The sequence below is a fragment of the Pterocles gutturalis genome, unplaced genomic scaffold, assembly GCF_000699245.1.
Source record: "Pterocles gutturalis isolate BGI_N339 unplaced genomic scaffold, ASM69924v1 scaffold5559, whole genome shotgun sequence".
Taxonomy (NCBI): Eukaryota; Metazoa; Chordata; class Aves; order Pterocliformes; family Pteroclidae; genus Pterocles; species Pterocles gutturalis.
The window spans coordinates 5,445-16,975 of NW_010127980.1; the positions used below are offsets into that span (position 1 = coordinate 5,445).

The 11,531-nt window shown below is 48.7% G+C and overlaps 1 protein-coding gene across 1 annotated transcript in view; it reads left to right on the forward strand.

Annotated features, from left to right (window-relative positions):
* Positions 1 to 9,397, forward strand: part of RPIA (ribose 5-phosphate isomerase A) — a gene marked incomplete at its 5' end in the record, with an annotated part of 10,474 nt that extends 1,077 nt beyond the window's left edge. The window contains 7 exon segments of the mRNA XM_010079450.1: positions 1,443 to 1,498; positions 4,351 to 4,410; positions 4,993 to 5,057; positions 5,377 to 5,445; positions 6,009 to 6,150; positions 7,149 to 7,248; positions 9,001 to 9,397. Of these exon segments, the coding sequence (XP_010077752.1) occupies positions 1,443 to 1,498; positions 4,351 to 4,410; positions 4,993 to 5,057; positions 5,377 to 5,445; positions 6,009 to 6,150; positions 7,149 to 7,248; positions 9,001 to 9,098 (590 nt within the window).
* Between the last annotated feature and the right edge of the window lie 2,134 nt (positions 9,398 to 11,531).

Below are 11,531 nucleotides of genomic sequence, written 5' to 3' on the forward strand. Positions count from 1 at the left end.
AATGGGGATTGAAACCTTGTTGCTTTTTTTTTTTTTAATACCCCCCAGCTAGGTTTATCTGCTCGCCCCAGGTGCAAGTTTGCATGAGGTGCGGTTCAGAAAATTTCAGGGAAATATTCAAGTGAGGCAAACGCATTTTGGCAAAGTGAATGTGAGGATAATTATCCTCACACCTTATTATAAAAGGCGCAGAGGTCTCAGGTTTCCTTCTCAGGGCGCTCAGCCCTGGAGCAGACCTGTGGCAGTGCGGTACCTCATCCTGCTTCCTTGGGTCCCAAACAGAGCAGCCGTGCGTGAGGGGTCTGGGGTACAGCATCAGCCCTCTCATTCATGGGGGGCTTGCTTGGACGCTGAGGGGGACTCTGGTTTGGACGCAGAGCTCAGTGTGTCCCACCCGGGTGGCTGGGGAGTCCCCTTTGCCCGCAGCTCCCCAGGGCAGAGCCGTACCCCGCAGGCTGAGGTCTGAGCACAGCGCAGTGCTTTGCTTTGCAGGGGAGCAGCCCCTTGGCACCCAGTTCACCCCACGCTGTGTCTGAAATATGCTGATTTGTCTGGGAGCTGGTTCGGGAGAAAAGCTTTCTGGGTTTGGCTCAGTGTTGCAGCCGCTCCTGATCTACCACTGAATCAGTCTCTGAATAAATGGGTAAATAGTATTTAAAGTGGAGCGCCTGTTCCAGGCTGCCAAGGCTGACTTTTTGTGTCTGCTGAATGCATTAGCACTGGGATGTGGGTTGTAACAGCTCTCACCCCGTGTATTGCATCCTCAGTCCTTCCAGCGGCAGCATTACCTTGAAGCGAGCAGCCCGCGTGCTCGCTCTGGTGTGGGAGCTGTTGCTGACTCTCTGTTGGCTTACGCCTAAGTATTGTAATTACTAAAATAACATTTTGTCCGTAATGATATCTTAGTAATAGATTTTAGTCGTTTGAGGTTAACCTGAGGGAGGAAATATTTCCTTCCATTTAATGGAATACTGTATTTTATTAGTCCTTTCCCTGCCATATATTTAAATGTTCTATAATGAATGAATGAGATGTCCCCGAGGCAACAAGCCAGAAAACCTTTCAGACAGCTGCTGGAGCTTTCTGTTTACAAGGAGCGCAGCAAAACCTGTCTAATGGAGGGAGAGAGGGGAGTGGGGCTCATGTCCCAGGTGACCATTTGCTGACTCTGCTGCTGGGGACACAAAGGTTAATGGCTGGTGGTGTCTTGGGCTGAGCCAGGGTGGGTGTTTAAACATTTCTGGCTGTAGAAACTGAGCCTCAGCCTATGCAGGGTGGCACCTGTTTGCTTTTGAGCCCGACTGAGTTATTTGCAAGCCAAGCAAGTAATTGCAGTGATTCAAAGGGGCTGCTCTGAGCTGAGATTTCTTAAAGTGAAAGTTGGTGTTTTTTTTTTTCCTTCTGCAATGAACAAACCAAGGCTTCTGCTTTTTTTCCTACAGCTGAGCGGGTTAAACAGGAGGACCTGACGATTGTCTGCATCCCTACATCATTTCAGGTAAGCGCTTTCCTCCTTTGCTTTCTGCTCATCCCAACACTCGCAGGGCATCTTCCCTTTGGCTGTGGGAGGCACCCACGCCGCTTTCCACTCACTGCTGTGTGAGTTAACCAAAAGCACCGGTGAAGGCAGTGGTGCTGCAGCCTGCAGATGGACCTCATGAAGCCGGTGGTGATGATGCTGTGTTACCCTGACCTGAGCTGCAGGGATGCCGTAGTGCTCGAAGGTGTGTTTTGAACCAGCGTGGTGATGCTGGTTATGTCAGTGTTGGTCCACACCTTGCTCTGGATCCTGCTTGCGGAAAAATGCCGATTAGTAGTGAACCAGACTCATCACGCAAAACTCATTGGAGACGCTTAGCCTCCTTTATTTTCTGTATCAAGCCGTGAAAGCTGTAAAAAATCATGCTGCAAGCAATAATAGCAAGCTCATGTCTTTATGAGGAACTTGAAATGCATCAACTGGCTTTTATAAGAAATTGCAGAAGAGAATTCAGCTTAATCTTTCCTTTGCTGTGCAGCTTTTCCAGGGATCAGTTCATACCAAGCCAGCTGTTGAGAGGTTTGCAGGGAGAGGGAGAGCATGGCTTGGTGGTAAAACACTGGGGAAGTTTCTGAGCTGCTTCTGTGCCTTCTTGCAACTGGCTTTGGTCTCTCTGCCTCTATTCCATGAGGTGGGAATGTGCTGTGGGGGAGCAGCTGTCACCTTGTCCCCATGGAGAGGTGACATGGCCAGTCTGTGGTGACAGGGACCACCCATGGGGTTTTTGAGGCTGGGTGGCAATGCCCCAGTCTGGGAATCGCGCATGTGTCCTTTCCGAGTGTGGACCTCTGTATTGTACTTTTGTCACTGTGAGGACAATAAAGCAGTGAGGCAGGCTACCCAGAGGGGCTGTGCAGAGTCCATCCTTCGAGGTTTTCAAGACCCGAGTAGGTAAAGCCCTGAGCAGCCTGGTGGCTGACGCTGCTTGGAGCTGGAGCTTGGATAGAGACCAACCTGAATTGTCCTAAAATCTTCTGGAAACTCAACATCCTCTGACCCTGCAGATGTTCTTTAAGTGTGAGTGTGGAGCCATGGGGCTTTCTCTTTTCCCAGCTGTTGCAAACAACCAGTGGCCAACTGGGATATAATATAAATTGCTGCAAAGAGTAAAAACTAGATTTATTTTTTTTTAGCTACAGAGTTTCTTACCCATAAAACAAAAGGTTGCTGTTAAAGGGAAGAGACTGATCAAACACCTCCAAGAGCCAAAATCCCCCAGACACGGGGCTGCCTCGTATCTTTTGCAGTCTCAGACCTCAACCAATTCCGAGCGAAGGATTTCCAGGTTAGGGAAACAGCGTCTTATTTTCGCTACGTACAGGTGCAAATGGCTGCTTGAGCCCAGGTTAGGGAAACAGCGTCTTATTTTTGCTACGTACAGGTGCAAATGGCTGCTTGAGGTCACTGGCAAGGAAGATCTGGTTTCAGTGGGCTTTTATTCTCCTCCCTTCCTTGTTGTCAGGTTGGGTTATTCCATCACCACCAGTAAAGCTAGTGCTGGGGTAAGTATCTGTCCCTTGGCTTTTGTGTTGTTCTTTCTTTTCACCCGGATGTGTGCTGAGAGCAGCAGCGAGACCGTTCTTGGCAAGTGCTGCACAGTTACCAACGCTTTTCCCCCAGTTGTGGGAGCTCTGCTTTTTTTGGTCTGCTCCCATCGCCTTGCAAGCAGAGAGCCTGAAGAGAGCCACGTCGTTTCCACACTGCTGACTCTAAGCCTGTTCAGGATCTGGCCCGCATGTGCAGCACAGTGGTTTTGAACGCTTTCAATTCCCAGATCCCTGAAATCACTTTATGTGGACACCATGTAATGAATATAAACCCACTGATTTTTATTCTTGGGATTTTGTGGGTCCTAGAGCACAGATCAAGAGCCCACAGCCCATGGGTGTGAAAACTGCATGCTCTGAAATGCCACGATAAACGATTCAGATCATAGCTCATTGCCAGGAGTGCCACCTGCTAACTCCTCTTAATGTTTCTGGGATGCCAATTCATGCGACTGATGCACTTTGTTAGTGTCAGTGGGTCCAATCCAGGGCAATCTGTTGATCCAGGCTGTCGCACTGGGTTTTCTTGGACTAGCCACAGCATGGTAGGAAGTTCGGACTCAAGCAGAGTCCAAGCGAGGAGGGAGTCTCACTCAGGTGATGATTTGTAACACAGAAAAATCCAACAATTCAAGGTTCTGTAAGCCTGACCTCCTGTTTAAACTGATGGACCAAGTGGAGGGTAACTCTGGGTGCTCTGTGTTGTATTGCCACTAGAGGGAAATACACGGCCAGATCGGAGCCACCAAACAGGTGTATCAGGAGGTTTCCCACACTTTTTCCATGAGTTGTGCTTTTTTGCCTTTTATTTTTGTTGTTTCTTTCCAATATGAAAAATATTTTCATTGTTACTCCTGCATTGCTGTGGTGTAAACATTTTATTTTCTTGCTCCCGTTTTTCACATGAAGGAAATCAGAGGGGCTGGAGGGGTGCGAGGAGGAATGATGTCTAAGCTGAATCAACACAGGACTCAAAAATCCCATATCTCCTCTAATGCCTAGGAATCTAATGCTTAGATTCCCGCCAAGCTGGTGGGACCTCTTGTTTTTTATACAGAGACACCTGAATCCAGGAGTCCTATTGCACTGTCTGAGCATTTTAGTTCATATCAGCAGCAGGGTTTTCTTTTGATTAAAATAATCCACCAGCCTGGGGGGAAGCGGTGGAGCTCCATCCTTGCTGCAGCTGGGAGAATGACGTGATGAGTCTGTTTTCTCTTCCTGCCGCCAGTAAATGGTGTTTGCTGTCTTCTTGGTGCACAGGCCCGTCAGCTGATCCTGCAAAACGGCTTAACACTAAGTGACTTGGACCGACATCCAGAGGTAAGTGGGACCGCGGAGGTGAGACCTCACCCGACCTTCCTCTCACCTGGTCCTTCAGAAAGCGTCAGGCTCCTTTGTCCTCCCCTGAGGATGAGAGTTTAGGCAGCCACGCTGCAGAACATGAGCGAGAACTAGCTTGGTTTATTTCTTTTCCCCAAGGCTTAGTCCTGGCTTAGCACCTATCCCTTTAGATGGTGAGTAAGCTGCCGAGTTGTGTTTCCTCCAGATGTTTGTCATCTCTTCAGGCTGAGGCTTGCTGGCCCAAGACAGGGAGGTTGTGTTGCTGAACTGATTTTCCCTGGGAACCCCCTGCTTGTGTGCTGGTCCTTCAGTGACAACACTAGAGGCTGAAGTGATGTGCCTTGGTTGTGGTTTTTCTGTCTCCTGCTCCCCATGCCTGTGGTTTGGGCTGGTATCCCTGGGTGGCTGCTCAGATGCTCATCTCTGGTCAGGCTGGCATCAAGGTGGTCCCAGCTCTAGGGACATTTCTGGCTGCTCCTTGGGACCTGACACCCTCCCGAGCTGCATCAGGAGCAGCTGCACAGGAGAGGTTTCCACAACAAATTTCTCCTCTTCCCACAGCTCGACGTTGCCATCGATGGGGCAGATGAAGTGGACTCTGACCTCAACCTTATCAAAGGTGGCGGGTGAGCCTTGCTGTCTGTCCGTTTGGGCACGGTGCTGGTGGCGGGTGGCCTCTGAGCATCCTTTTCTGGCTGCAGATGTCTCTGGGGTGGCATGGAGAGGCTGAGGGGCAGCTGCAGTGGGAGATGGCTGCTGACCGAGAGCAAGTGCAAGGGACAAGGGGGATAAAGTGATGGGGCAGGAGAAAGAGCCCTGATCTGGGACAACGGCAGCACCAGAATCGGCGAGAACACGATGGAGGGGACTGGGCTTTAGGACCATCAGGCACACTGGGGAGCAGTCTGTTTTCTGATTTTTTTATTTTTTTTTTTCCCCTTGCAGTGGTTGCTTGACGCAGGAGAAGATAGTTGCAGGCTATGCAAAATGCTTCATCGTTATTGCCGATTATAGGTAAAAATATTACTATTTATTATGCCTCTCTGGCTCATGGGAAGATTTGGATGGTCTTGTATGAGGCCATTATTGTCCTTCCAGCAGGTCAAGGGAGCAGGAACAGGTGGAAATGAGCCTGACGCCCAGTGCTTCAGCAATTCAATTTAGCTTTTTTTCTTAATTTTCAACTCAGCAGGGCAAAAAAAGGGAAGCGGCTGCTCTGCTCTTTGAGCTCAGCGATTCTCAGCACAAAATAAATTTCCCCTTCTGTACATACAGCCGCAGGACTGTAGAAAAAAAAAAAATCTCATGTGCTGCTTGTCCCAAACATGTCAAAACAGGGCTTAGGAGTGAATAGAGCATCGTGCATTAAATGGGTTCTTCCTACACGTGTGCACGCGTGAGCTGACCGCTCTCCCCTCCGGGGTCTGCGGGTTCTTCCTACACATGTGCACACATGAGCTGACCGCTCTCCCCTCCGGGGTCTGATGCCGGGGATTGCAAGAGGTGATGTGATAAGTGTGTTGTGTTAATGGTGTTAGCGATGCAATATCTGATCCCACCTCAAACCCTGTCTTCAGGAAAAAATCAGAGCGCCTTGGGGAGCAGTGGAAGAAGGGAATTCCTGTCGAAGTCATCCCCATGGCTTATGTCCCCGTCACCAGAGCCCTGACCAAAAACTTTGGAGGTGTTGCAGAGCTGCGGATGGCTGTTAGCAAAGCGGTACGTATCCCTGACAGCCTCGCTTCCCCAGAGGAGCAACGTGAACACAGGCAAAGGACAGACCAGAGGTCTGGCCATTCATCTGATTAAATCCAGGCTTTCATTCCCATGAGTGGCATCTTGTGTAATTCCTCCCAATTATACTTTGGTTACAGAACTGTGTGTTGAGGTGTTCAGGATGCTTGTGGAAAGCCTCTCTGGCTTATATCTCCTAAAACAAGCATCCCTGAGCAGGGAGAGCAGGGTTTGCCAGCCAGGTCTGACCTGGAGTAACGGCTGCAGTTAATGCCCAAGGGCTGAATACTTGGTTTTAATGCCTCTGATCCCAAGAGGCTGTAGGGATTGCATCTGGGTTCCTGAGAAGAGCAAACTAGTCATTCTCTGTGAACTTGAGCCCAGCCTCGCTCAGGGAATGCCCATTGGTGCTGCTCCAGCACGAGCTGTGTCCCTGGAGGATGCTGGTCGCTCCTGGCACGGGTGGTCGCACACCCCGCTCAGCGCTGCTGAAACACCGTGTTCGCAGCTCCAGCTGTCTCTGCTCTGCTGAAAGGACTCGATTGCTCCTTCTGTTGGGCTTGAGAGAATGCTGGGCACATCTGTGCTGAGGTCCAGCAGTTCTTCAACTCCAAAACCTGCCCATGGCATCCGGCAGCGCGCTCTTGTTGCTGGGCAGAGGGGTCTTGCTTTGGCTCCAGTTGCCTGTGATGGCCCTTTTGGGACATGGAGCTAGCTTTACTCTTGTGAAGAGGATTCCCTGTTGCAGTCATGAAATTGTGTTGTTGTTTCCAGCTTCGGCATGATAATCTGTACACAGGAGAATGAGGAACAAGCAGTTGCCTTGGGTGATGGTTTTACTTACAGGACTGTCTTGATTTACTTGAATGATGACTGTAAACTGGTTTAGCGGGGATAGCTGGTCCAGTGAGGGCTGTGACAGTCCCTGGGTGGGCTTGGTAGATGAGGAGCTCGTGGTGGTGACGAATGGGTTTGATTCCCAGGGCCCTGTGGTGACAGACAACGGGAACTTCATCCTGGACTGGAAGTTTGACAGGGTTCATGAATGGAGTGAAGTGAACACTGCTATAAAAATGATACCAGGTAATGTCTGTGATTTTTTTTTAAAAAAAGCAAAAGCTAGCTAAGGCTTGGTCCATGCGAGATGACCCTGACTCGCCACTTCTGCATATTGTGTCTGGTTATCTTGGCAAAGTCTGCTCTTGAATCTGGTCAGCTTTGAATACATATTGTTGTATCTTTTGAGTTTATCCCGGATAACTGCCTGCCCCTGAAATCCATCACAGAACTGCCTTTCCTGTTTGTGCGTTGTCAAAGTGAATAGGAACAGGTTGGGGTCCTGTTGCACAAACCTTGATGTTTGCACAAAGCAGCAATATATTGTCCTTGCACCATGATTAAAACACCAGAGCAGGCAGAGGCCATGGGTGTAGGCTGGGTGAAGAGTCACCAGTAACTTCTACTTGCTTCTGTTTGGTGGCTTTGCTTTCCTCCATGCTGCTTATAAGGCTGATTTACTGAAAATACACCCATTTTCTTTTGTCCTGCTCTAGGAGCTAACTGCTAGGATGCTGCCTCTGCCTTGGCTTGTCCCAGTGTCTTTGCTGTCTGAACAATTACCTGGCATTTGCTTGCAGCCAGCAGTAGATGGCAGGTTTGGATCTTTGGCAGGAACAGATCTAAATGAACCAGTGACCAATCTGAATGAACCAGTGACCACTGCTGGTCTGGGCTGCTCCGTATCTTCATGTGGTTGCTGCCCATGGCTGTACAAATATCTGTATCATTAGCACTGTTTCTGTGCAAGACAGAAAACAGTGGCCAGTCATACCGTTTGCAGCAAAACAGCCTCTCTGCAAGGACTTTTTCCTCCCTACATCTCTTTTGGTTGAGAGATGAGCACTAAATGATAGGACCAGTTCCATTGTGTTGGTGTGGAGATGGTCTCAGCACCATTTGCTGCTCAGAAATGGGCTTGCTAAGGGGAGAAGAGCATCTTCCCTACCCAGAAGTGGACGAACTGAGCTGTTAAAGCCTAAATAAGTGGTGAGAGCAGGGCTCTGGCCACCTTGTGCTTGTGGTAGCCCTCGTTCTTCATTTCTTTCACCTTTTTGGCCTTTGGCTGTGGCTCAGTGATCACTGTGAAGCTGGGAGCACCCTGTACTTAAATGCAACCGAAAGTACATTTGCACCCAGGCTACAAATTGCAGAGGTAGCATCGGATCTGCTGAGTCTTAACACTTGAACGAGTGTTATCCAGGTGTTCTCTAACAGGATCAGTTTCCAGATGCGTTTAAAGGCAAAGGGAGCAAGCCTGTGGCTGTGTGTAGCTTCCTCTTGCTCCCCTGGGTCTTCAGATGGGTGTAAATGCCACGCTCATGATTGTGTTGGTGTAACGGTGGTGGCTGGGGTGGTGTGAACATCTGGGGGAGATTTTTCCTGTGCGGGGGGTGAGGCAGTGGCCCAGGTTGCCCAGAGAAGCTGTGGATGCCCCATCCCTGGAGGGGTTCAAGGCCAGGCTGGATGAGGCTTTGAGCAACCTGGGCTAGTGGGAGGTGTCCCTGCCCATGGCAGGGGGGTTGGAACTGGGTGAGCGCTAAGTTCCCTTCCAACCCAAACCATTCCGTGATTCTATGATTTGGGAGTTGTTTCTCACTCTCTGGAGAGAGTTTCCTCTGGGGGTGGCTTCCCGGAGGCTCCCAGGTTGGATGCCTCCCTCCAAACCTGCGGTGGCGGCATCAGCGCCTTTTAATGAACAACACCAGGGTCAGAGCGGAGGGTTCAAGCAATGGGGTGGCTCTGGCATTAACCAGCCCGTGAACTCTTGTTCCGCAGGTGTGGTGGAGACGGGGCTCTTCATCAACATGGCAGAGGTGGTGTACTTCGGCATGGAGGACGGCTCGGTCAGCGTGCGGGAGAAGCAGCCTCGCTGATGCCGGTGTGCTGCCTGCTCTGCTTCGCCTTCGGCCAGTTTGATTCAGCTGTTGTAACGGTGCCAACCTGACGTTTTGCCTTAACGAGCAGCGGTTATTGGAGAAGACGGATGGGAAGTTGATCAGAATCCGCTGACGTGATACTGAATGTCTTTTTTAAAAAACAAACAAAAAAATTATATTCTATTTCTATATATATATATTTTTACTTTACAGGAATGTTGTCTTTTTTTAAAGAATCAGTTAAATAAATTGCTTTAATGTTTTTATTTTATTTTTTAAGAAATACTTACCAAAAAGAATACTCTTCGTTTTGTGTTTTGGGTTGTTTTTTTTTTTCTTTTTTTGAACACAACTTGAACCCTTCTGGTTGCTCATAGAGCTTCATCATTGAGGTCAGAAATACAATCCTAATGCATCGTTCCTAACCACCCTGGCTGAGAGGGTGATGTACGTCAACGGGAGCACATCCAGTCGGGACCTGCTGATGCCTTATTTGGAACCTTTTCGGTTCGGAATTTTATGCCTTTTTATTTTTCTATACCACTGTTTTTTAATAGTTCAGGATGTCTAGTTGTCCTCTGTGCACATGACAATTCTCTGAGCCTAGGGTGGTCTCTACATCCCTCTCTCTGGGACATTAATAAGGGCATTTTTTGAGCCTTTGTATGGAGGAGACGTTCACCCTTTGAGCCAAATTCTGCTCTCCGTTAATCCAGTACCTCGGATTAAAGTCTTTTTCTGTAGCTGGAGATGTTTGGGACTTTGTCCTTGTAAACCGAGAGCAGAACTGGGTTCTTGATGAAGTTTACAGAAGCATATTTTTTTGAGCAGTTTAGGGCAGCACGAAATACTGTTCAGTGGCAAGTTACTTGGTTTGGAATGAAGGTTCATTATCACCCCTCACAGCTGGTTGATTTGTGGAAGGGTAGAGCAGAACGCACAGGAAAACCGAGTCTTCCTGCCTGAATTTTCCACATGTAGCAGGAGAGACGCTTGTTCAATACCTTGTTCTCGTTTTATAGGTGCTTTGCATGGTTCTGGTGTCAAAATGCAAGCCCTCTCTTTGTGTTGTAGACACTGAAATAAAGAGCTGTTATACCCGATTTGGAGGTAATTTGGTTTTTAAAGTAACTATTTCACGGGCAACGGGGCAGATCATTGTCAGACTAACTTCTGCTGCAGTTTTCCACTTACAAGGACCCTTCACCCAGGCCAGATTGAGCCTTTTGCATCTGATTTCTTTTTGCTCAAGGTAAATACATTACACTGTTTTAAATTAACCAGATTATCAACACTTGCTAGCTGCAGCGCTTGCCTTGAGAGTATCCTAAATTTGCATGTCTAAAACCTGCACATCTAAATACAGTTTTGTTCTTTTACCAAAAAGAGCTGTTTTTATGTCTTTCCCTTCCTGCACATCTATTCTATTAATTCTGAAGCACTCGTACTGAGCAAACCAGATCCCATCCTGCCAACAACTTGCTGAGAACGCTGGAATATCTCTTCCTGCAAACCTGATGCTGCAGAAGCCCTTCACAAAACCCTAGTTCTTGCCATGGGCTGTTCTCAGATGCGTCTTGAGCTCCTAATGTAATCCCAGATAAACAGAGAGCAATCTAGCAAAGCTTTGTGCCCAAGCGCCTCCTCACTCAGCATGCTTCTGGAAATGAGATTAGCAGGAACGAATGTTGCTGTTGACTTTCCTCTCTCTCCCTCTCTGAAATCAAACAGCTCCTTCTCAAAAACCCAATAAAGCCATTACCGCACCATTACTTTCTGGCCCTGGACCAGATGTGATCTCATTCAGCTTTATGCTTAGCAAGGGTTTGTTAAATCTAAGTCTGATCAAGGTGGGTCTGATCCTTGAGCTTCTCCTGGTGCTTGGGATGCAGGTAGAACTGGTGGGTGCTTTTGCAAGAGATGCCCCTGCCAGGGTGGGACGTGGGGTGGGACTTGGGCTGTGGGTTATGGGTGCAGAGTTTACTGTACTACAGAGATGGAATTAAAATCTCAGAAGTGCTGGAGAAAATTTGGTGTCTGACCCAATTCTGGAGGCTTTGTGCAGACTTCCCTTGTGCAAACCGCCCCAAGCTCAGATTTGCAGAGTCAGTAGATGGATTTTTGAGTTAAGGGGCCCTCATGTAGACAACCCCTCATGCAGAAAGGTCTGGTGCTTTTTCTTCAAAAGAGCCTTAAGAAGCCTTTGGAAACGGGGCTGCCACTTCTATCCCACCCTGCTACCTTGCAGGAGAGCAGGGACATATTTTTAGAAGATGGCATTGCACAAAAAAAAAAAAAAAAATCCAAAAGCAGGTGGAAGGTGGTGTCCTTTTGAAACCCAAGGCAGGATGGTTGTGGTTATTTACCCTGCAGCGGGTCCTGTTCCCCGTTGCTAACCGCCAGCTAACCAGTCCAGCCCCTGCACGGGGG